General features: G+C 27.3%; 2 protein-coding genes across 2 annotated transcripts; one reads left to right on the top strand and one right to left on the bottom strand.

The window, feature by feature from the left end:
• The first annotated feature begins 22,250 nt into the window (after window positions 1-22,250).
• Window positions 22,251-24,308, top strand: LOC119684299 (WD repeat-containing protein 61-like). The gene is made up of 5 exons (XM_038098312.1): window positions 22,251-22,291; window positions 22,357-22,657; window positions 22,716-22,954; window positions 23,019-23,206; window positions 23,888-24,308. Exons 1-5 carry the CDS (start codon window positions 22,289-22,291, stop codon window positions 24,159-24,161), a joined length of 1,005 nt encoding a protein of 334 aa, XP_037954240.1. The 5' UTR covers window positions 22,251-22,288; the 3' UTR covers window positions 24,162-24,308.
• Window positions 24,196-25,163, bottom strand: LOC119684301 (protein NDUFAF4 homolog). Its single transcript, XM_038098314.1, has 4 exons — window positions 24,938-25,163; window positions 24,762-24,853; window positions 24,471-24,696; window positions 24,196-24,411 (listed from the first exon to the last, which is right to left on the bottom strand). The coding sequence occupies exons 1-4, from the start codon at window positions 25,080-25,082 to the stop codon at window positions 24,290-24,292; spliced, it is 585 nt and encodes a 194-aa protein (XP_037954242.1). The 5' UTR covers window positions 25,083-25,163; the 3' UTR covers window positions 24,196-24,289.
• Window positions 25,164-26,295: the final 1,132 nt, after the last annotated feature.

Raw genomic sequence — 26,295 nt, 5'->3', positions numbered from 1 at the left:
TATAGACCCGTGGGTGTTATTAGATCAGCCACTGACGGTTATAAAATATAGTTAGTGGTTGGCACTAGATGCAGAGGAGGAAGAGGAAGTGGCCACAAAAATTTGAATAACTCATTGACGCACCGTCAACATACTGTATTATAATTACAAGTTGTTTTATTTATAATTTTTTTAAATTTTATTTTAAACAATTTTTTTGTACCTGTTAATAATATTTTTTTTTTTTTTGTTATTGGCTAAGCAAAAACAATGTTCAAATTATGTGTAGCTTGTATCTTTTTGTGGTTAGTTGTTAAAATGTATGTTTGCTTTTTGAAATTGTACACATAAGTTTCTGTTACTTTGTGGCTTATGTGAGTACAAAATATATATGCTTATGTACTAGTCGTACTTGTGGCAATGACCTCATATTAAAAACATGCCGCTGTTATTGCACTAACAACAAATTTGGACTTTTCCAACTTTATTTTGAATTTTTTTTCAAATAAATATTTAAATAAAAAAATTCAAAAAATTAATTCTTATAAACAATTGTATCTCAAACAAAAAATAACAAAAATAAAAACAATATTCAATAAGGTTCAACAAACTTTTTCATACATACTCGTGGAAATAGGTTTGTGTTATTATAATTTTCATATGTAATTCCAAGTGCTCATAGTAAGTAAATATGTAGGTAAAATTCATAATAATTATTAAAAAAATAGATACAACTGTTTTTATTCAAAACCACAACCATAAAAGGCTAAGCATTTGCATTCGATGATGTGCCAAAAATTTTATTTATTGCGGTTCTTATAAAATTTTATTGCAAAATTTAATTGAAGCACAGGAAACGCGATTTTTTCGCACATTTCAATTTACTTCGATTGTAGCACAGCACATTGCGGCGTGGTTGGTTGCTTTAATTAACACAATTTTTACCATTTAACTTAAGATACGTATGTATAGATAGATAGATAGATATACGTTTTTATAATTTTTGGTAGTTTTCTATTTTATTTCACTTTTTCATGAATTTGAATTTACTCAATATTTTGTTTCTCTAAATTTAGATGCGCTTTCAATTTTCACTTTAATTGTTTAAGGCATTTTATATAAAACAGTACAGTACTTGTATCTGTTTATTGTATCTAAGTATATATTCATTTATACAACTACACTCATCAGTTTGTTTGCGTACTCTTTGTTAATACATGCTTAGTGTTTAATGGCCTTTAAACATCCGACGGATGCACGCAACCATCTATAAAATCTAAGATACATACGTCCCGCTATATAAAACAATTCTAATGATATACAAAATTAATTGTCTAAAAAGAAAAGGTGCTAAAATTAGTTTTTTAAATGCATATATATTCATGTATTCACTTTATTTAAAATCAATAAGAAAATATTATAGAATTGGTTGATCTACAATTTTTTTAAAAAAATTTAAAAGTTAAATAAAATTTTATTTTATTTAAAATTAAATTAAGTTTATTTTAATAACTTTTAATTTATTTTAATAAATGACTGAAACGAAATGATAGACCCGCCATCCTGCTTTCCTAAAGATCGACATGATTAATTCAACTTATACGCCGTGATACCTGGTACATAAGGCCTGCCTACTTATTCATAGGCCACTAGAAATAATTTGCAAATCATTATATATTTCATTATAGTGTATAATGAGGTTAATATATTATTAACCTTTAAGATTCTAAAACTTATTATTAGGTTTTAATGTAAAGCGAATCAATAAAGACATATTGTTAAATAAAAATAAATAAAAAATTTTAATAAATAATATAGAGCAGGTCTGTCTAACGCACGGCCCACAGGTCTCATGCGGCCCCCGGCTAAGATTTGTGCGGCCCACGACATGTTTCTATTCTACCACAATTAGGCAAATTTTTCTTTGTTATATTTAAGACACATAACATTATTTTATTTTTATATCAAAAATAAATGAATTAAAATGTTTTAAATAATTTATTAAATTTTTTGTTAATTTACTTAATTGACAAAGACTTTTCAATTTTAAAAAAATTCGTATCCAGTGCCGTAAGTCATAATATTAAAAATAAAATATTTTTCGTATGGCAACAACTTATATTAATAATGCTGATATTGATAAAATTATAAAAATAAATTAATGAAGAATTATTAAAACTATTTATTTATTTATTAATGTTAAATTTATCTATTTAACATTATCACCAAATTTTTATTATTCTCTGAAAAAATTATGAATGTATGTATTTATTTATCTGGTCTGGAAAGTCCTGATATAGAGCATTTATGTCAAACCCTTAACACTTTTGCGCAGTTGTTTTTGTAATGTCTTTTGCATTGTGTGTATGAATTTATCAGATACAATGTGTGAAGCAATGTTTATTCTTAAGCAACTAAGAAATAGCAAAAACAAGTTATGTTCGAATTCAACAAGTTCTGTTCGAATTCATAATCCAGAAAGCAATTTTTGTAAATAGATCTAACTAATAAAAAGCAACATTCATATTGTTAAGACATATTAGTTATAACTAAATTCTTTTAGGCTTAATACGGTACGTACATACTGAATATTTTGAATTAATTCAGAAGATTCACTGATACGGGCCGTATGGAAGTAACCATATCTGAGACTTTATAAAAGTTTGTGATATTTCCTGATACAATCAATATGCCTTATTTAAAAAGATTATATGTTTGAGAATAAAATTATATGTAATATAATAATATAATAATAATTATATGTAATATAATTTTATTCTGAGACTAAATATGTAATATAGAAAGTATTTAATGTTTTTAATTTACAGGTGACACGAATTATATTTCTTCACTTAGGACCTAATCAGTGAAAGCATAAAGTCTGTTTAGAATCAGATTTTTATTACAAATTTTTGTGGTAAGTTTCGAATCACATTCAGTCGGGTTCTTTCAATTTTATTATCCAATAAGCGATATTATAACACACAAATTCGAACTTTTTAAATACGTTCAAATATTTAAACTATTTTAAGATATTAAAATATTTTAATACCAATAGTTTTACTAGGTTACATATTTCTTTATAATCATAAACTTAATATATATATAATATGATATAAAATTACATCAACGGAAAGTGTTTTTGTATGCAATCTCTTTTAAGTAATATAAATCTAAGTAGTATTATGTAAAACACAAATAAAATCGAGAAATATTATCAACAATCTGTAGCAATAAATGTTGAATAAATAAATAATATTTAGCCTTAATTAAAGAAAGACAGTATTCCCACGCATGTTTACAACTAAACAGGCAACTGATGTAACTTAACAATAAAGTTTATCTGATAAGTGAGCATATCTTGAACTTTTGTCAAGATTGAAGTACACAACTGGCAAGATACTTAATTGTGATAGGAAAAATCAAAAAATAGTTGCAACAAAAACTATAAAAATAAAAAAAAAGCCTACATGTACCTTTATATGTAAGCAATTTTCAGTTAATTAAAAAACTGTTTCAATGCAAGAAAAGTGAAAAATAAAAAACATGTATTGCAGTAGAAAAACTGCAAACTAAAAGTTAGATACAGACAGAAAAATAAAAATAAATACTATGTCGTATAATTGCATTAAATTAAATTAAAAATGAAATTTGTAAATATCAAGTAGATTTACAGCAATGCAGCGATAAACATAAATGTAAACTGAAGATATCAGATACTGAAAATTGCAAAGAAAGAAATCTTAGACAAGTTTGTGCAGCTGCGAATTGTAATTGTAATTGCAGTTGAAAAGTTTTTTATATCTTTTTAATTTTTAATTGTAAATCAAAATGTCAGCTAAATCACTTGTTCAACAATTTAACATTTTTTACAATTCTATAATTATTGTTTTTTTTTTATTTTTGTACTAATTTAAAACTATTTTCCTAACAGCCTCATACTTAGATTGCAAAGTGTAAATCAATCAATTGGCCCAGAAAACTTTGTACCTTATTGCTTTTAATTATTGGCAGCATTTATTGGTTGATGGCCAAATTACGATTACCAATTGGTAAAAGCGAAAAAATATGTTTTTCAATTTAAAAACTATAAATACGAAGATATTTTTTTAATTTACCTAAAGCAAGTTTTCACAACTACGTAGAGTAAGTTTTCTGGTAATACAGCGAAAAAAATTAAAATTGGCTTGCCTTACTTAAATGGAAGGAAATTGAAAAACTTACCTTAAAATATGAAACTCGTTCGCCTTAACATTTGTTGTGTGATTTCGTTAATAAATTATTCGTTTGAGAGGAAATCTAAAATTAAAGAAAATATAAGAAAAGTATTACAAAGCAACAACTATAATAATAATTATTTAGTCATTTATATGAAATGTTCAAATCACTCAGATATTTAAAAATAACATAAATACGTCAATATTGTCGAATCAGAATAAAATATCTCTCTCACTAATTTATAATCTATTTCAATATAATGATTTAACCATATTTTTCATCTATGTTATATAGTAAAATAATTTAAATTGTCAAGTAGTACGAGGTTAACACTTAAGTTTATTAAATGCATTAAAATAATTAGAATTTTCTCTGACATCATCGCCTTATACTAAATTTAATTGCAATTTAACTGCGTTTACCAACCCTTTTACAAGAAAATGCATTAGATACTAAATTTAATACCTGGTTTAATAAAATTAATGCGCAATTCTACTTAACCATTACAGATATAACATATTTTATGGCTTTGTGATATTGCCTGCTTAATTACTTTTTAAGTGAAATTTACTTTTTTTCTACAGCATCGATTACTATCTGCATATACGTTCTTTTACGACTGACTCTCCTTGCACTGATGGAAAGAACTAAGTTAAATCTGAATCCAAATTTTACATTTCAGCGCTTAAAGTATATTTTTTTTTTATTTTCGACACTACCTAACAGATATTTGGTGGTTTGCGTTCATTTCATTCGATACTGTTTTTTCATACAATTATATCATCTAGTTTTGAGCACAAGCATACACTCTTTTTGAAAACAATTCGTTTGCTTGCTATTCACAATTTTAGAATAGAAACAACTGCTTGCACTAGTTATCATATAAAAAACAATAGGAAAAAGAGAAGCACGGGAACTACATATTTTTGCGTATTTCTAAGTTAGGATAAATAAAAATAGATGAAAAAGTATCTGAAAATCTCTCCACCACCCACCGAAAAATATCCTGAATTAGTGTAAGATTATTTTAAAGCAAACACGGTCCAGATTGTATGTTAGAAGCGATTTAAAGTTTAATAAGCAATAATATATTTATATATAGCATATTGATTTAACGCTATTATTTGCTAAAACAGCCTCAATATCGACTATAACTTTCATATAAATTATTAATAGAGTTTTTTTTTGTAAGAAGTGTAGGAAATTAAAAAAAAAATCAAATTAAAAGCAATTCACGATAAATGATTTCTATCAATTCGTTATTGACTTTTTCGTATATAACAATGACTTTAAATGACTTCACAACAAGTTTTCTATTGGCGGTAATTTATAGAATCTAAAAGACGACGACTTACATCCATTACAGGAACATATAGTCATTGATCATCTATATTTTTAATTTTTCTGACAACATTTTGTGTAGAACATGATATATTATATTGTTAAATCGTTATTGACTTCTCCAAAGACCAATGATTTCGAACTCTTAGACAACAAATGTCCTATTGGCGATAAGTTATAGGATCTAGTAGAAGACAACTTAGGTATATTTTAGGAACATACATATAATCATCAACTACTTATATCATTGACTTCTCTGGTAATATAATATATTAAACATACTTATTATTTAAATTTTCTAATAATATATATCTAATATATCTTTATATATCAATATATGATATATATTAGAAAAATAAATAGATACTTTTGTTAAAGCCAAAAACCAACTAATTATGTTTATTCACTTATTGAAAAATATATATTTGTTTACAGTTCTATATCAGGTTCTTAACACCATTCTATCTACAATACCAAACAAGGCCGCTTTTTTTGGAGTGCATTAGTAACAATTTACATAGATCATAAATTATTCAGATGTAAAAATTATTTGAAAATAAGTATAAAGTACCTATTATATGGATTATATTATTTGTTATATTATAAGGCCAGTTATATGGCCTTATAAGTGATCTTCTCCTAACTAAAGATGGGCACTGATACATGAGTTGAAACACAGTTTCGTCAGAGCCACAACCGCGCCAAAGGTCAATATAAAGAAGACCGAGCCTCACAGCATGCCTCCCTATTAAGCAGTGACCCGTCAGCACTGATACCGTAGTACGGACCAAACTCCGCTTTAGTTGGAGTAGCTGACTCGTACGTTCTTTTGTCTTAATTAGACCAAATCAGCCTAGAAGTGATTAGAGTTATCTGCACAGTTGTTAGGCTTAAACTAACTGACATTAAAGAACAGCTTCAATTAAGAATACAGAAAGTAAAAGCATTAAACAATGGACAGTTTGACATGTTTTAGATACTATTATATATCTACTTTGCAAATAATTACAGGAACTGATAACTACAGGAACTGAAACATGCATATGCCTCTTTTTTTATTATTTTATTATGACAACAAATCTCATGACTTCAGCTTATAACGTTTAATTAAATTTTAAATGAAAGTGTGAACCAGTGTATAAAAAAATCCATTCTCGTAGTGTATATAGTAGAGCAGTTCATATAAGTAATTAAGAATGCCACTTATTCATCGTTGACAGTTTAAGTAACTCAAGCATATTCTCATAATTAAATATAATTTTTGCTGATGGCGTTGAAAAATTACACAGAAAGTGTATTTTAGCATACAATATACTAAAATGGAAAATATGTATAAGTAAAAAATTACTTTGAACCGAAGGAAGGGCACTCACTATATTTAATTTGCTCACTGCACAACCATTTCATATTAAAAATTAAAAGTTGTTGACACTAAAATTTAAAAAACTAATACGACTCAAGTGAATTAAGAATAAAATTCTCAAGTAATTAGCTTTTAATAATAAATACATAATATAGGCGAGGAGGTCAGGTCAGGGTTGCATTGCAATAATGCAATATAATTAGTTATGTAGAAAAAAAGTTAATTCAATTTTTAATAAAAAAGTTGTTAAACACGCATTTGAAGGGTGTGGCTTTACTCTTAAACTCGTGTCTCAACTCAACTCGACACAACTTGCATAATTTAAAAGGAAAAAATTATTAATAAATAAAAATTACCAATCAAATTGGTCAAAAGCTACTCGATACCAAATCTTGAAAATGTTGATCTTAAAAAATAAAATAAAATAAAAACTCAAAGATAGAAATGAAGTAAATGCGCGAATTGTGAAAGTAAAATTGTAAACAAAAATGTGAAATTAAATAGAAGAAATTTACTGCACACGAGCTTTTGTGACAGCTTAAATTTATTGAAAATTGATAAAAAATCGATTAATAGTTAATTAAAGTGAACAAAATTATGTTCAAATGAAGCAAAATTCATATTATAAATTGATCATAAAAACAACAAATGATTAAGGTTTTAATAGAATAATAAGCACCTGGATAAACTCACTTCAATTTGCAGATATTATAAATTTAAAGATATACCTTAAAAAACTTTATGTACTTAAAGAACTAACATTTAATGGGACTATTATAAGTGACTGTAGAAAAATCGGTCTTATGCTGTACTCTGATCGTTTGAAATCCTGAAGCATATCCCCCACTCTTACCTAAAACAAAATCACCTATTTCTTCCAAATTGTATTAGAAAAGTGAACTGTGTTATATATATTTACTGTTCTGGAAACAAAATATGTATAAAAAATTGAAGTCCCATTGTTATATCCTACTATTTAAACAAACATACAAAATGTATTACCCAATTGTTAGCAAAATAAATATTAATAATGTGCAGATTTTTGTGAGACTCTACTGACAAACTTATCTATATATATGTATATATATATATACTGAGAATAATTAAATGACCGGCTCTGCAGTCGTTTTAGAAATAAATTAAAAATAAGAGAAGGGTTTATTTAAATACCATACATCACTAACAATATCAAACAATCATTAAGTATTAGAGATTAAATATAAAAATAAAATAACTGAATACTTCTTATGTAAAAGCCAAAGAAGTATTGAAACTAATAACCGTAACGGACATGCTAAATATAGATCATATAAAATATAACATTTTAACATTTAACACTTCAACATTTTAAGTTAAAAATCCCTATAAACGATTTTGATTCTAATATTTCTATCCCTTTCCTGACAAGTTTGTCTGTAATTTTTTTGCCCGAAAAACCCACATGACTCGAAACACAAAGGATCCACAACTGATTGTTTTAGCTTAAGATATTGAGTATTTCACGACATTCCATCATCAGTTTTTATCTCACCTGATGAGAATATATAGAACTTACAAATACGGTTGCCACTTATGGTACTTTAGTACCAAAATTGGTACTTTTTTTTTCGTTTGGTACTCATGTTTAAAAAATGGTACATTTTTGACGACCCAACTTTATTGTGGATATTTCCAATTAATTTTTTTTATAAATGCAACTTTGCACTTTTGTATATTTTGTTCATTTATAACACTATGAAAAACACAGAACGAAAAAATAAAAAGGTCCAAAAAAATTTTAGACCTTTTTTTACAGAAATAGTACGTTTTTAAACCAATTTTGGTACAGGAAAAAGTTTACAAGTGGCAACCGTGTTTACAAATATTATATGCTTTTTAAATCGCGCAGTTTGGTTTAAACATTAGACTCTCAATTCCAAATGGGTGGTAACTTTGACAGCAGAGTAGACTCCTACTTCCACTAAAAACAGTAAACCAAGATTGGGAAACGATTTTATTCAATTTGCTATAGAGCCACATTTCTTTTCAATATTAACGACGTCGCACTATGTCATCGAGAACGTCGTTATGGGAAACAATATCACGCCATATACATTTTATATCTCTTAATTCGCGATTAAGAGATTAACATTTGTTTCAATGTTAAAACCATCGCACTATAGAGTCATTAAAAACTTTGTTATCCGATATTAAGAATAACAAAACCTATTGCAATGCAAAAAAAAATCTAAATAATTATGTATTCATATATATATACATATATTAACCATTCTAGTTATCGGTCATAATAGATTTTAGAATGCTTTTATTAAGAAATATAAATAAAGTACAGAAGAATTGTAAAGATTATTTTATCATTATTATTAAGAAAATTATTTTATGATATTTATTAAAAATAAGAATTGGCATTCGGAGCAGTATCTAATGAAAATACAGTTACAACTTCCATAACTCAAACTACTATAATTCGAATTTTCTATAACTCGAACTAAATAGAGTGCAACAGGGTTTTTGAAGTCCTACCTTTTCTTTACAAAATGGTACTTCGGTTTATGGAAGTTTGACTGTATATTTTAATTATAGCGTCTCAATGTTGTTATCATTATACGTAAGTGCTATCGATTATATATGTACATAGTCTTATCTTTAATGATATTTTTTATTTACCATGTGAATTTGATATTGTATTTATTATTATGTTACACTTTTATCAAAACACATACACATGAGAATAGTGAATTTTATTAATTGAAAAATGTATATATATTGAAAATAATACAGCTAAAAGGTAAGAGTACTCGAAACAAGTTACTCGAATTACGTATAATATTTGCTTATACTTGTACTTGTTGTTAATTTTATATACCCGCATAATTCTACTCATATATATAATAAAAAAATCATTAACAATTTACTTATGGGCTTACGTTTCAACTAACTGGATTGGATTTTAAGCCTTTTTATGTTTGAGTGTGTAAAGTATATTTCTGACTTTGTGGTTTTACCTCTTGACTTTGGTTTGTTTTTATTTATCATTACTTTTTAATGTGCCGTTTACACTTCCATACAAGGTCAAAGGGATTTGCTCGCATTTACTGGGATTTACTGAAATTATGTTAAGCGTCCCGCTTTCCTTCTTCATTTTTACAGAAATTTATGAATTTAAAAAAATAAAACTAACTTCCACTAATTCAGTCAGTTATATAGATATATTTCATGGTTTGACATACTTAACACAAAACACAGTAAGTGAAATTATTGAAGTTAAGTCAAGCGATATTGGTCACATGCTTGACCTATATTTAAATAGATTTTATTGTTTTTAAAATACAAGTACTTCACATATAAATTAAAATTTCACATTATAAAAGTAACTTTGCTCTAGAAAACAAGAACAAATTTTCGTTTAAATATAAATGTACATTATTTCTGTAATGTTAAAAAATATTTACATTTGAGTTTTTTATCAAAGCATAAGCTAAAATCTTTGTAAATGCTATGGTCTTTTGTTACAACAAATAAAAAATATGTCAACTTTACATGAAACTCATAAATACTTTTGAAAGTGTGTCATTTGCATTTAAGAATGAAGCAGAAAAGCTCATACACTTATTCAGTAAATGATATGTGAAAATTTACGATATTTTATGCAACAAATTTATAAATTGATATATTTTGGCTACAGCTTTATAATGATAGTTTATATACCATAACAAACTACCCATAGTTTTGTTTTAGTTTTGTTTAACTGCAAAATTAAGCTGCTCAGCTATAAGCAGCTAATTCTCCCCCTATTCACGCAAGCCTTCCCCATTTGGCATGCAATCTCTTCAGCACAAATGGAAATAATCCGCGAACGAACTAAAAACGCAAGCCTGATGGCAAGCACTTCTCCGTCTCTTTCCTTTATGACAATGCCAAGATCACCTTTTGTCATTGGCCCGTAGGTATCTCACCCGGGTTCACGACTTCTTCCCTGACGCCTGTCGCCGTTCCCATTAACAACCTTGAAGACCTAGTTCAAGCCTTGTACTTTGAACTCCCCAATACCTGTCCCTTAACTTTAATGAGTGGCACCGCAATCGTCATGTCATCCTCCTTTATAACTATGGTCAGAAAGTTTACAACTAATCATATGCCCGCGCTACCACTATAACACCACCCTCTCCCTACATCATGCTATTGCTTTCTGGCTTAGATGAACCTAGTAGGTATTAAGCCTATCTGCTCCCATCTCTCTCCCATGATTACTGGAATGAAGTTTCCACACTCCTTTGGAAATCTTCTCCATTCATTCCTAAGAGGTAGTTTTAGTGCGTTGAAGTTTCACACTGTCGCTTTCAATGCTATTCACCTACAACTACTATTAAAGTAGTTGTATTAAAGTAGTTATAGTGATTTATATATATAGAGAACGAAATATTCAAATGCCACAGTTATAAAAAATATGTAAAAAGAATCATAAAATAAGTTTATACCACAAATATACTTTTTATAAGAATCAGAGTGGATTCAAAGGATTTTTAACTTGACGTGATACTTTGAGTACATTTGTAGCTCAAGTAGTAATTGAACTTTTTAAAATGACTTCTTTGGAAAAAATATACAAAAAACGTATAATATTCATAAATAAAAATAAAAGTTCGTCAAACAAATAAGAACAATTCAAATGGGTTTGAAATTTGTTTTTTTTTCTCAGTCAAGAGTAACTTAAGTAGTATGAAAATGTCAAAAAGGCAGTTCTCAGAAATATAATGCCTTTTAAAAAAATAAGCTAAAAGGTGAGGTGAGTACAAGTTGAAGAAGTGTACGGAAAGCGCAAAAATGGTTAAAATTGCAGTAGCAAAAATAATTTTTAGCAAAACGCAAAATAGTTTCAGTAAACATCCATAGTACATCACAGTATATCATTAAGATGATATACTTAGATATTTTGACAAAAAATAAAAAAAATAAATACAAAGTGGCGGCATAAAGTCTATGAAATAATGTTTCTCTTTTTGAATCTTAATGCTCCAATAAATTTTAAAATACGTCACGCAGGATAAAAAAATAAATTAAAATACAAAATTATAGAAAAACAGAAGTGAAAGCTCAGCTATAGCTGCTAACTTTCATCCTTGGCACAGTTTCATTTAAATTGAAAAGATTTTAACTATAATCGGAAGTTGCGCATACGAGTAAATGTGCTTCTATACTATAGATATTTCTATGTAATATGTAGGGAATAAATTGAAACCAAAATGATGATGAAATGTGCTATGCAATATTTAATAGTAGTTATACTTGTATTTGTACTTGCACTATATATATAAGTTTACTTCTACATATAGAATATTTAACTTAAATAAAATTCAGTAAATGTAAATATCTATATTGATTGACTATACTCGTACTACATTTATTGATTTCCGACAGGGGGTTAAAACTATGCCGCGTATTTCTTATTAAATCGTATGCATTAATAACTTTAATATACTTTTAATATATATTTGAATAAATAAAAAAGAACTAACATTAGTTAGTTCTTTACAGAAATTTATATATATAAAATAAGACAAAGAGCTGATTCACAAATATTGCAAACAATAATAGGCGCCGCATGGTACATTAGAAATAAAAGTACCCACCAAAATCTAAAACTTCGCCTAGTTAAAGCAGATTTTAGTAAAATTATGTAAAAAATAAAAGAATATGTCAAGATTTCGAAAGCTTATTGTTAGTCTATTTGTAAGAGAAGATACTAAATATATATATAAGCATATTAAAAATTTAGGGTAATAGTGAGGAATTATTTCTCCCCGGGCAAAATTTAAGTAAATTTGTTTTGCTTATGACCGTCTTCTTATCTACATATCTAACAACTCACGCATTTTCAATAAACTTAATTTCTCTCTACATACTATTTTAACTGGAAGCCAAACTTAACCCAAACAAGATCTCAGCTATTGCCATAGTTGGTCTAAAGGTAAACCATTCACCACTCAAAAATACTATTCGCAAGCATATCACTTTAATTCCATTGTTAAACTTCTCTGTTCTAAGCAACTTACTTGAACTTTGCACCCTTACGCCTTCCCTTCTTGGTATGTAATTCATTCTGCTTTAATGAAAAGAAATCTGTCTATTTAAGCGTAAGGTTCTCCGAAATTGCACCAACTATAAGTGCAAGCCTATTACCACACACAATCGCCCAGAGGTACCTCAACCGTTCACATAACTTGCCTGTTGATGCTCTTCAAACTAGTAACATAGTAGCCATAGGTATGGCTACTGTCCAAACTAGCCATGAGGTATAAGCATTTCTAATATTTTCATTATACTTTGTCTATTTAAGCGTAAGGTTCTCCGAAATTGCACCAACTATAAGTGCAAACCTATTACCACACACAATCGCTCAGAGGTACCTCAACCGTTCACATAACTTGCCTGTTGATGCTCTTCAAACTAGCAACATAATAGCCATAGGTATGGCTACTGTCCAAACTAGCCATGAGGTATAAGCATTTCTAATATTTTCATTATACTTTGATGATTGGTCGGGAGTATAAATACAACATCCGGATGAGTTACCATCTTTCAGGAAATACTCACAGAGCAAAGTATGAAACAGTACATTGTAATTATATTAGATTTTTCAATTTTCTTCTAAATAAGTAATTAAATTAAACCCATCAAATGGTCTTCTAAAAGTAAAAAATAAACTTCAACGACCCTTGGACAACGATTAAACATACCTCTGCATTATCAGCGTACAAAACGTGTCGTTACAATGGAGCACCTGAGATTTCTAAATAATTGGTTATAGAAAATAATATACAATACATTAAAACTATGATTTTACAAGTCTTATAAGAAGAAGCATATAAAAAATTAATAAAAAAAAACTTTTCATACAACTACCATGAACAACTACCATAATCCATTAATTAATGGATCAGGTTGTAAAAAATTTTATTATAAAACTATTTAAATTCAAGTTTAAATAAAATTATTACCGTTTACAAATTACTTTCAAATATGATAATAAAATATTTGTTTTATGTTTATTGCATTTAAACCATTTTATTTACTAGCTATCTATCTATCCTAACACTTTAATTGTTTCTTATCTTTTATTACAAAACCTTGACAAGTATTCGCTTAATATCTTTCCTTCGACTGGACCTAATTGAAGGTTTGTCTTGTGCACTCGCCCAAGCTGTCATAAAATATAATAAATTGCTGTTTAATTTCTATTCAAATAATTATTTTCGTCGGAAACCAACCTTAAAAATTTTGAAATTTTTACCAACATAATTATTAACTATTATTCACCAACTAACAAAATTTATAGCTCATTAAATTTAAAACATAAATTTCAAACTAATTTGTCAACAGAAAAAACCTTGCTAATTGTCTATTAAATTAATCACATTTAAATTGCTGTATTTTAAATTAAAGAAAAAAGAAAAGCATTTATTCGCAGTACTATTAAATATATTTATATAAAAAAATAAAATTAAATTAAGCTGAGTCATACATACAAAATACAGGAAAAGTCTCAAGTCCATTGCCTCTTAAGCGAGCTTATAAAAAATTGTCTCCGGAACGTGACACTGCCCAAGTTTTTTATATGTTAAAAAAAAATTCGTACTGCTTGCATATCAGTAATAAGACCTTTTTTCTTATTTCTTTACTTCTACTAAATCTAAATAATTTATATTTTATATTATTTTTGCTGATAAGAATATCGCATGCACCGAGATTTGAACTCTGTACAAAAACAAAAACAAAAACAAGCTACGAGAATGAATTGTTAGTTAAGCCAGTTTATGTAAGTAAAGCTAAAATATCTTAACTGGGTATTTCTTGACTATGACAGAGTTACACTTTTGCACTTATGACAAACAGAAATTTAAAGTGCACTTCAGGCCAATGTTACATGGAAAATATAATAATATAATTCAGTACGACACACACTAAAAGTGATATATGTATGTACGAAAGGAATGTGTTAGTATATGTATGTGAATAAATAATATAAATTTAGCAAACAATAATCCAGTTGCATTGACTTAGCTAACACATATCTACTATATATCTACGATGAACTTTTCAGTAAGCGCTTGAAGCAATATACGATAAAACTACAGCTACAAAACAATAAAAAACAAATAAAAAACTTTAAGATTGTTTGACCAAAGGGCAAGAAAACTTTTCAGGTATTTATATCTTAACTAATTGCAAACAACTTTCTTAAATTATGAAATATTTGCTATATTATACAAGTATGAGATAAGATCGGTTTAAAAAGAATGTTGATTTTTATGCCATCATTCATAGCCGTCAGAAATAACCACTTCGTTTAGATTTCAGATCTATCCTATGTAAAGGCAACTACTAAAATAAATGAATGGAAGACGATGGACTTTATAGATACATTAACCAAAAATAATAAATTAAGTTGATTAAAGAGCGCTGACTCTGAGATTCAAGTTTGGCAGGGCATGAGTTCGATTCCTTGTACTTGCAGTCTCAAAAAATTATTTACGAATAATTAAATACAAGAATTATTTCCAAGACCATTGCTGATAGGTATTTCGCAATACTCTAAACAGTTATATGGTCAGCCAAAAATTCAATTAATCAAAGTAATATAAAAATGAATTTTTGTTGTTGTTGTTCACTACTTTCTGAAAATCCTTACAGAATAATAATTAACTAATTGATAAACTTATAAGTTGACAAAGTGATGTTGGGTCAATGAACATTGGCGTTCGAATAGAAAATTTTCGTATAGTTATTCAAGCAGAAGTACACACCATTGATTAAAAATCATTATAGATAATATTAGGATATTATTATATATAATATTAGGATATTATTATATATAATATATATTATATTATCAACGTACATTATTATATTTTGAAATAGTTAAGCTATAAAATTTCTACAATCTTGGATCACTAAATTCAAATTGGTCAGAACTTACAAAAATTTTATAACTGCATTGGTAACAATAAAGCTAGACTCGTTTGAATATCTAGTCTATAAGGAACTAAGTGACAAACAAGCATGCAAAGACAGGTATGCTAAAGTAAGATTCGTTTGAATACCTAGTCAAGAAGAAACAAAATAGCTAGCAAGCTTGCGTAGATAGGTGACCTAACTTCATTCATAACATTCTACCGTTTTACGGGAACATTTTACCGTTTTAAGAACCTCCATATACCCTTGATTAATTCGACTGAGTTTCAGCAAACGATTTTCTTTGTTTTTATTTTATCCTTATTTTCTGTTATCTTCCTTTTCTCATTATCTTCATTGTTTCTTTTTTGAGAAAGTTGACAATAAATATATATTATAAGTAATTATAAGCTCAAATAAAGTACTGTCTTATTTCTAAAAGAAGCACTAATAATAACATTCCATTAGCATTGACATATACATAATTATGAGTACAAATAGAAATTAAAAACTCCACAAAGTACAATTAAAAAAACCATTTGCAAGTACAAAGATATATCTTTATATAGTGAAATGTTTAAGCTACTTAACTTATAAATTGTCTTGAAGTTAAACGTCAACGCAAATGCCAAAGAAAGTCGTCGTGTGTACGAATACTCAGTAAAAATTGGTCTAGCCTGACACATTAACGTTTCTTTTTTTTTTTTTTAATTTATTCAATGATCTTTTCTTTTAGATTTGACACCAAAATATTTTTGTAATTGTGAGTTGAATAATTTTACACAAATTTATAATTGTTAACACTGAGCAAAATATACTTTCATTACTTGCCTACCTACGCACGTAATTAGAGAATGTGAAGAATACGAAATATTAGTCAGATAAATGTTAACACCAACAATTATTTATCTTGTTGTTAACTTGCTAATTAATGAGGACCTTAAAATAATACTCATATAAGTCAAAGTTCAAGAATTTTTAATATTTACTAAACATAAGAAATAGTAAAAAAGATATAGTCAAGAACTATTAGAAGCGCTTTGGAAAAATACAAAAAAACTTTAATCATTAGCTATTGGGTTTAAACAGGGATAATCAAATATGGTTCTCTATCATACTTTCAAAATACAATAAAAATCACAACAAAAATAATATAAAAAGTAGGTTCAATGATTTATATTACCTTTTAGGAAACACACACACTTCATATTTACTCACATTATTACTTACACACATACGTTTACAATAAAATTAATATCTGTTATTAAAAAAAATATCCAATATAACTAGTATATATCTCTTAACTTCTTAGAATTTATTAAATCTATTAAAACAAATTCAATAAACAGATTATCAACAGATCGGCAATATTAAATTATTTCTAGCTAATCTGAAATAATGCTAAAATAGAATGTCACTATAACCATATATTTAATAAAATATGGAAAATAACGAAAGGTCTTGACATTATATGTTTGGTTATACGAAGAATCTCAAGCATTTCTGTTTATTAGTAAACCTTACAAAATTTGTTCTTATCTATGTTATATATGATAAAATTAATATATATTATTAGAAAAAGAAATTAAAATAGAAAAAATATCTTAACTTCTTTGAATTTGTTAAATCTATAGAAAAAAAAATTCAATAAACATATTAAAAACAGATCGACAATATCAAATTATTTCTAAGTAATCTAAAATAATGTTTAAATTCAATGATACTATTACCATACATTAAATATAATAATAAAAATGAACAATTTTTTAACAATTATTGACAATCACTAAATGGATATATGGATATATCACTGAAACAATGCTTTTAAACCAGAACCACAATATGAATTGCTCTTTATAATATCATCAAAGTGTTAATCATAGACCGATTACCGAAATTTTTTTATAAACATTTGTAATATTAACGGAAAGACATCCAACTGATTGTCTAATAATAACCTACAATATATAATACGAAACAGACAACTGATTTACCAATTCAGAGACCTTAACTTTCTGATATACAATAGAATACTAATGGGAGTTTGACTCCCAGTGAAGCTACAACTACTACCAATGACAGCCAATTTGTTTCTGATAAAAGTATAGATTATATTAAATTCTATTTTATTTATCAGTATCTATTGTATGTACCTATCGCACACCCTCTTCAAAAGAGGCACAACTCGAAATTCGTCAATTTTGAGTTAATGTATGGAACTTCCATTTTTTTCCGTTTTCTGAAAATTGATGAATTTCGAATTGGGCCTGTTTTAAAGGATGTGCGATATATTTAATATAGTATTTATATATATAAAGAGGATGTCCGATATATATATATATATATATATGTATCTATACATCTATTGTATATCTATATTTTATATCTACAATATATGATAGTATAGAGATGATTAAAATTGAAGAAATATTGCCGGTAGTTTAGTAGATTGCAGTTCGGATAATCAATAAAATATGTTCTATATAATATAGATATTATTTTATTATTATATAATATATATAATAATATATATATATAGATATTATTTAATTAATTATAATATATTATTTATACACATATATATGAAATATATATTTTAATTTGTTGTGTTACAAAGAAATTTATAAACTGGTATAATTATATATACAATTCTTACATCTATGGTAATTTTGCCGTCTACTAGTAAAACACAAAATATAATATATCTATAATATTCCACAGGAAGAAACTAACGAAATATTAAATATACTTATTGTCTTAAGTTTAAGAAGTGCTTTCCACATCGTTAGCTTCAAATGCTTAAAGCTAAGGATGTTAAACCACCACTGACTGTTCTGTTCTGTTATCTCACATGGCATAGCATTTTTTTTTTTTGAAATTTGCAAAACAAAAAAAAGATGAAAAAAAACTAAGGGATTTATAATTTGCCAGATTCTTGTTTTTTGCAAACACAAAATTACACACATACACACGTATATGTTTTTTTTTAATAAGCGGTAGAGTTTTTTTAAATGCAGAACAAATTATGCAATTTCATATCACTTACCTTTCTTGAATTCAAAAATTGGTAGTTATTTGTTGTTTTGTTTTGTTTTGTTGTTGCTGTTTGTTTTTTTTCGTTATTGTATTTTAATACACAGAACAATGTGTGTGAGAGATAAAAACCGGTTTTAGCAAAATAACAACACAAAAGAAATTAATATTAAAACACAATTTCTATATATTTATTTTTAATTATTTATTTTTTAATACTTTTTTCTCAAACACTTCAGCTCACACTATTTAAAGAAACAAAAAACAAAAAAATAAAAAAAAAACAATATTAAAAAAATACGGTTAGTAATTTTTTAAGATAAACAAATAACAACGTTAACAAAACAGTTAAAAACGTGAGCAAAGAACTGTAGTGCACTGAGTGGTCAAAATAGAAAGATATAAGCACTTTCGGAAAGGCACTCCAAAAATGCTCAAAATGCCGCTTTTAGAATTTTGTGAGAAGAGTCGTAGAAGACCGAAAATAATTTTTTTGTAGGGTGCAGAGAAAATTAACTCAAATGATTCATTTGGTTTGATGATGCACATCATAAAATCTACTGAAGAAAGGAATGTGTACTTTGTTCGTACATAAGCGGCATAATTCTATTATTATAGCAAAAACATAAATATTTAAGTATACATAGGTAAGCAGTTTTGGTGCATAAAAACCGTATTAATTTTTAATAAGTAAACGGTTGGCATATGTACTCCGCGTGCTGTTAACCACCCACGTTATTACTTAACAGAATTGTTTGCCTTTTAGTCTGACCAATAATGTGCGCTTGGAGTAGGAAAAACTTTAACACAAACACGTCGTCGAACACATGGAAAATGCAAATTTTATAAATTTTTTATTGTTTCAAGGTGCATACACAAAAAATTAACAATTGAAAACGACATACACAGCTTTTAATCAATAAATTAATATTTTATTATAATTTTATTTTTTTAAACGCGCCGCGGTTTATATTTTAAAAGCACATAGTATTCACACATTCAAACAGAAAAGATTTTTTTCAATTAATTTTTTTTATCACAAAATCGCTTTATAATTTGCGCTTATTTCTTTTTTGTTATATTTCACTGATCACTGATTTAATATTAAATTATTTTTAGCTGGGATTGATTATTAACGATCATTTAAAAAGTAATTGATTCACACTTACATAAAAAATTCATTTATATATTATTTAAACAAAAAACAAACAATTGTAATCAGACTCCTTAACAATACCTCGACCACCACTCAAATGCGAATGAATGAAAATTTTCTTGGGAGCAGGTCTTGAGTTGTTTTAGAATTTGTGTGGTGCTGCCAGAAATTTTTTTTTGAAATGTATGGTGAAATAAATTTGTATGATTTGGTATTATTGCAGTCGCCATAAATGTTTAATGCGCGTTATATAAAGATTGTTGTCTATACCATTTAATAATAGAATTTATTCAGTCAAAAATTCAATTAATTAAAATAATATAAAAGAGCATTTTTGTTGTTGTAGTTCACTTCATTTCGAAAAACTCATTACAATTTATTTAAATAGAAAATAATAAATATAATTTATATATAATATATTCAACTATTTCCAATACTTCCTGAATGCTACATTTGAACTATACAATTATTATTTATTTAACAGTTATAATCTAAAATAATTGTTAACTTGAAAGAAAGTGTAAACTGTGGTGAGAAATAAGTTTTTCGTTGTTCCCAAAGTTTTTCGCATTTAAGGAATCGAGCTTCAGGTTTCAGTTTCAACAATTTGGATTAAATATAATTTAAATAAAGTATTCTAAATAATTGTTTTTGTGTGAATAAATAACTGTTTCCCTAAGGATTTGTAATTGTTTCCAATAAAAAAATAAAAATACAATAATTGTTGTGAAAAATATTAACCTTTTCATATCATATTCTTGTTAATATACATATAAATACTGCCTGACATTAGTTTTAAATGGATACGTATTGTAATTTGTCCTATATGAAATCAAAATACTCAATCAGATAAAAGATAAAAAGATTTTAAAAAAATCAATCTCACAGTTTTTTTTTGGATTTTATAAAAATATATATGGTAGTAATGTATAATATATATAATAATGTATATAGTATTATAGTAAAAATAATATTAAGTTAATAAATAATAGAAAAAATTGTAAATCAGTTGTCATATTTGGTGATTAAAAGTACCTCTAAACAGATCAGTTTTGGTACAATCTCATACATTTTCCGGTAACGATATAGCTAAGATAACAAAGATATGGTACGATAAGGCACTTTCAATGTGTTATGCTTTATATTAGCATTATTTTAAATAAATGCATTAAAATAAACAAAAGTCTTCTATTTTTTTAAAATGCATTTACATATATAAATTTATATAAATTTATAAAATAATTTTATAATAAAAATTTTGTAATAAAAATTTTATAATAAAAATTGATATATATTAAGAATTCCTATAATGAAACTATAAATTATTCATAAAGTTTTAAAAGCATATTTAATTGATTCAGTTTAAAACTAAACATTCTTTTTCCATGTTGAGCAAACTTTTCAAATCTTGTAAACTAACCACGATATCTAGAGCAGTCAATTGTTTTAAATGCAGTATAACTGCGTTATGATATAATATCGTAAACTGCCGTAGTAGCCTGCTGTAGCTATTTGTGTTATTCCATATACCGTAAGGGCTATCTATAGCATATCGTACCGTACCACGTTTGTTTGGGTATACATTAGTTGGCATCGTTATGACCATAAATTACTAAACAGTGACCAAAACATGAACAGTCCGTTCACACTATCCAAATAAATGTATTTTAACAGTTAATTTCATAAATATATAAACTTCATAAACATATAAAAATGCTTATGTATAAGCAATAAATTAAATTAATTAATAATATATATTTGCTTATAATTCCATCGTATTTTTAAAGTTTTCTAAGTTTATTATAAGTAACGTTTTAATTTAAATCATAAAAAAATTTTTGTTTAAACCATAACAGTGTGATATTTATACAGAGTAATTACGCTGGAGTATTATTTATTGCTGGTTAGATGATTTTCATTTGTAACTCCATCGAGCTACTTAGGACTACACCAATAGATGAAGTAGCATCAAATATAAAATACCTGCTTTTTTTAAATTATATTAAATTTTAAAATAAATCAACTTGTTAATAAATATAATACCACAAATAATTACTTCTAATTACATCAGGATTTTTGAAACAATACATTGTGGATGAGCTGCTTTTAACTTTTAAGTGACAAGTAAAAAAGTTGTTGGCAACGCTCTGTTTACATCTGTTTGCCAAATACGTCAATTTTGTTTTTCCTTTGCATTTTATTTGAGTTGTGCCAATAACTTTGTTTTTAAAGTTTTGCAATAAAATATGGTAAGAGTAATTATTTTTCAGCTCCAATTTAATGGAACAAATAAAAATTTATAAATACTTTACAGTTTTCTTTAATATATAAAGAGGAAAATGCTCATGAAGACGGTATATGGTCTTGCGGTTGGGCTAGAATTCAGGAACCGGCAATCGAGTCTAGTTTTGAAGAGGATAGAGATCCTGACGTAAGTCGTGACTCCCTAACAGCAAAGAAAAAAAATGAGCCTATTGATTTCGTCGTAACTGGCGGGCTCGATGATTTGTTGAAAGTTTGGGACATTAATAAAGATTCTACGCTCAAACTTCGGCACACACTTAAGGGACACGCTTTAGGTGTAATTTCGGTTGCAATCTCATCTGATGGAAAAAGTAAGTAGACATATATATTAATACAAAATTATAATATTTTAAAATTATTTTTTTATAGAAATAGCTAGTAGTTCTTTGGACTCAACTTTGTGTGTTTGGGATACTGAGTCCGGAGAGCGCAAACATCTATTAAGATTAGGTCCGGTTGATTTGTGGACGGTGGCGTTTTCGCCATGCAATAAATTTATTATATCGGGTTCACATACTGGTAAAATATCAATGTATAGCGTAGAGACTGGTCAAACAGAGCAGGTGCTCGATCCACAAAACGGAAAATTTACACTAAGCATAGCATATGTATGTATAATTTGTTTATATATAGAGTTTTTTTTAAAATATAATATATTTTTATTGATAATAGAGCCCGGATGGAAAGTATATTGCGAGTGGCGCTATTGATGGTATCATAACTATATTTGATGTTGCTGCTGGTAAGGTCGTACAAACACTGGAAGGTCACGCTATGTCTGTGCGTAGTTTAACTTTTTCACCAAATTCCCAGATGTTGTTGACGGCATCCGATGATGGACATATGAAACTCTATGATGTGTATGTATAAGTTTGAATAATTGTTATATGTATGTTTTGATAAACCATTTTCTTGCAATTGATGTTTTTTCCCATTTTATACGTTGTTCCATATATTACAGTGCTACCTGACAATAAACCTCCACACAGTTGCAGTATCCTCTTCAAGACCACGGTTGCGGTACAACGATTTTCTCAATAGGTCTGTGCCTAATAGCCCCTACAAATAATGATGCCTTCTCTGTACAACAAGAACTATCCTAGCTCAATTGAGAGCAGTGCAAATTTGTCAAATGTTAATACATTTATTCCTAATCCAATTTTCTTTTTAAACAATCGGCTAGCTCTCACACTACAATTGTGTCTAACCACACCCATGTACACGTATTAGAAATTTATTTCATGTTATCTACTTCGATAGATCTCTGTGTTTTACAACAACGAACCCAGTTTTCATGGGAAGTTCCCAAAAAAAAGATTTTAGAAAAATTGTACCAGTGACGACGATATTATTTTAATAATATTAATATTTTATTAATATTCATATTTTATTAATCTTAATCCCCGCGGGCTACAACAACAACAATTTGCTTCAATTCTCAACCTTGCTTATAAAATTAATTTCCAATAGTCTTTAAGTTTAGTTTAAATAAGATCATCGTACAAAATACAAACTAATAAAAACTTATTCTATACTTTCAGTGCACACTCCGATGTAGCTGGTACGCTTTCAGGACATGCATCTTGGGTACTCTGTGTTGCATTTTCGGAGGATGGTAAACATTTTGCATCGTCTTCTAGTGATACAACAGTTAAAATCTGGGACTTTGCTGAGAGAAAGTGTATGCATACATTTAAGGAACATGCAGATCAAGCTTGGGGTGTATCGTATAACTATAATAATGATAAAGTGATTTCAGTATCGGAGGACAAGTGTCTTAATATATATAACTGTCCACCAAATGCTGTTGTTTAGACGCATATATAGATCTAGTGCAAGTACAAAATTCTAAAGTTTAAAATTTTTTATTTTTCATTAAATAAGCATTTTCTCATTTGAATCACCAACCGTGTAAGATTTTTGATAAATAAAAGAAAAACCGTTTACTTTGTTGAATTTGAATCCTTTGCGTCTATTTGTTTAATTTGCGCTTGTGTTAAATGTTTATCCCGCGTATTTTCCGGTATGTGAACATTGAATGATTTAAAATATGTAAGTATGTCATCTGCGAATAAGGGGAAATAATTATTAAAAATTATTATAATTATTTAAAATGTTACACACCAATAAGAGGTTCCTTCATTTTGTACTGCTGAGCAATTCGTTGTTTAGTCCAGACTTCTGGCTCACTATTATGATCCGTAATAAAATCAATTGCCTGTTTTAATGTGCAACGTCCCCGCGCAACTTCTCTTGGCATTACATGTCCATATTCTGAAAATTCCGGCGTTGTTCTGTCTAATGGTAATGGTCTATCTGGATTAAAAGTTCGTGTTATAGGATACTCAACCTGTTTTATTGGAATTATTTATATTAATGTAAGGTCATATATATAATGTGTGTGCGTTAACATACAAATTTATCTTCGGATGTTACATAAACCCTTTTCAAGCGTTCGTCCAATGCCGAGTCCTTGCTTTCTAACTTAAGCTTAAGATTTGGATCGACTAAGAATTGCAAATAGGTTTAGGTTAAATGTTTTTTTATTTTCATTCAAGAATTTAAAAATATATAAAAATTGCAATATTTACGTTCCAATGCACGTTGCATGTCTTTGATATTAGATTCAAATTTTGGTGCCGCAGCCGTTTTTTCTCGGTCTAAAAACCTGTGTGCTCGATTTTCTACATTAAATCGATTTATTCTGCGCGATAACATAGACCTGACATTACCCATTTTCAGAAATATTTTAATTTATAATTATTTGTTCAATTAAATCGGCACAAAAGCAAAACTCATGAAAATAAAAAACATATGTTCAATATTTTCAGTAGAGTGACATCTTGCGGCAAAATTAAAAAAGAGTATTTAAGTTTATTATAATGTAAATGATTTTTAACTGCCCACATACATTAATAAAAATTGAATAATTTTTATAAGTAAAAGATCATAAAAGATATTTTTTGTTTTCAAAACTGTTTTACTATTTTGATCATATCAGAAATAATTAAAGTTTTATAATACGATTCCTATAGACTATTGTAGTTAAATTTATTAAAACTAAAATTTATTTAAATTTAACTGCAATAAAGTTAATTATTATTAACGTATTGCTAACGTAATTTCTAACCTTTGTCACTGTAAATATTGACAGAGCTAGCTTAAGCATGTTGTCAGTCAATTATTAACTAAATCGGTTAAAATGATAATTTTTAGTTAAAAAAAAAGTTTATTCTAGTTGCTTAATATTTTTAATCGTATTTTTATTAATATTCCTTATGCTATAAGACAATTACATGATCGCATTTAACTCATAATAATAGGTCTTTCCACGAGCTACTCGTAGTAAAATTCAAGTAAAATACAAATAAAATAATTTTGCATTGAAAGCAACAACAACTGATAAAACTCTCTTGCGAATCCAGTATTAGCGATGATATAGAACTATTTGTATATGAGAAAATAAACAATATTAAAAAGCGATGTGCTTCTTGTTCCAATAAGCTTAGAATTATGTTTGCTGAATTATTTTTGAACTACATTTACATTAATGGATGCGATTAAATAATAACAATTAAGTGGTATGTGAGAAACAATTTTTGCGCTTTAATAGAATACACAGTCGAAATGGCGATTATAGCCTTTTTCTTGAAACATTAAGTCATGTACTTGACATCAAATAGGCATAAGGTATAACGTTATGCCGTTACAGCTAAATTTATAATTATATTCTGAATACGATGTTGGAGTTCCCTATATAGTCAACTGTACATAAAGTTAATCACTTGTTATATGTGCTTGGAATATAGTAATTATTTATCTCCCTTTGAAAAACAAACTGTAAGACATCTTAATTTTTAAATATTGGAAGAGATTATCCTTATATAATTTAGAAATAACTTTTAGAAAATAAGTGAGTTATACTTACATCTTTCAAGCAAAAAAAAAA

Source organism: Teleopsis dalmanni, chromosome 2 (assembly GCF_002237135.1).
Source record: "Teleopsis dalmanni isolate 2A chromosome 2, ASM223713v2, whole genome shotgun sequence".
Classification (NCBI taxonomy): Eukaryota; Metazoa; Arthropoda; class Insecta; order Diptera; family Diopsidae; genus Teleopsis; species Teleopsis dalmanni.
This window is presented reverse-complemented; position numbering and strand designations above follow the sequence as displayed.

Excerpts from the sequence above, each read along its gene's own strand:
- LOC119684301 (XM_038098314.1), bottom strand. The coding sequence starts at position 25,082 with ATGGGTAATGTCAGGTCTATGTTATCGCGCAGAATAAATCGATTTAAT. Across the intron at positions 24,854-24,937 it reads CATGCAACGTGCATTGGAAC|TCGATCCAAATCTTAAGCTT; the intron begins GTAAATATTGCA and ends TGCAATTCTTAG. Across the intron at positions 24,697-24,761 it reads TAACATCCGAAGATAAATTT|GTTGAGTATCCTATAACACG; the intron begins GTATGTTAACGC and ends CCAATAAAACAG.
- LOC119684299 (XM_038098312.1), top strand. Across the intron at positions 22,658-22,715 it reads AATCTCATCTGATGGAAAAA|AAATAGCTAGTAGTTCTTTG; the intron begins GTAAGTAGACAT and ends ATTTTTTTATAG. Across the intron at positions 23,207-23,887 it reads CATATGAAACTCTATGATGT|TGCACACTCCGATGTAGCTG; the intron begins GTATGTATAAGT and ends CTATACTTTCAG.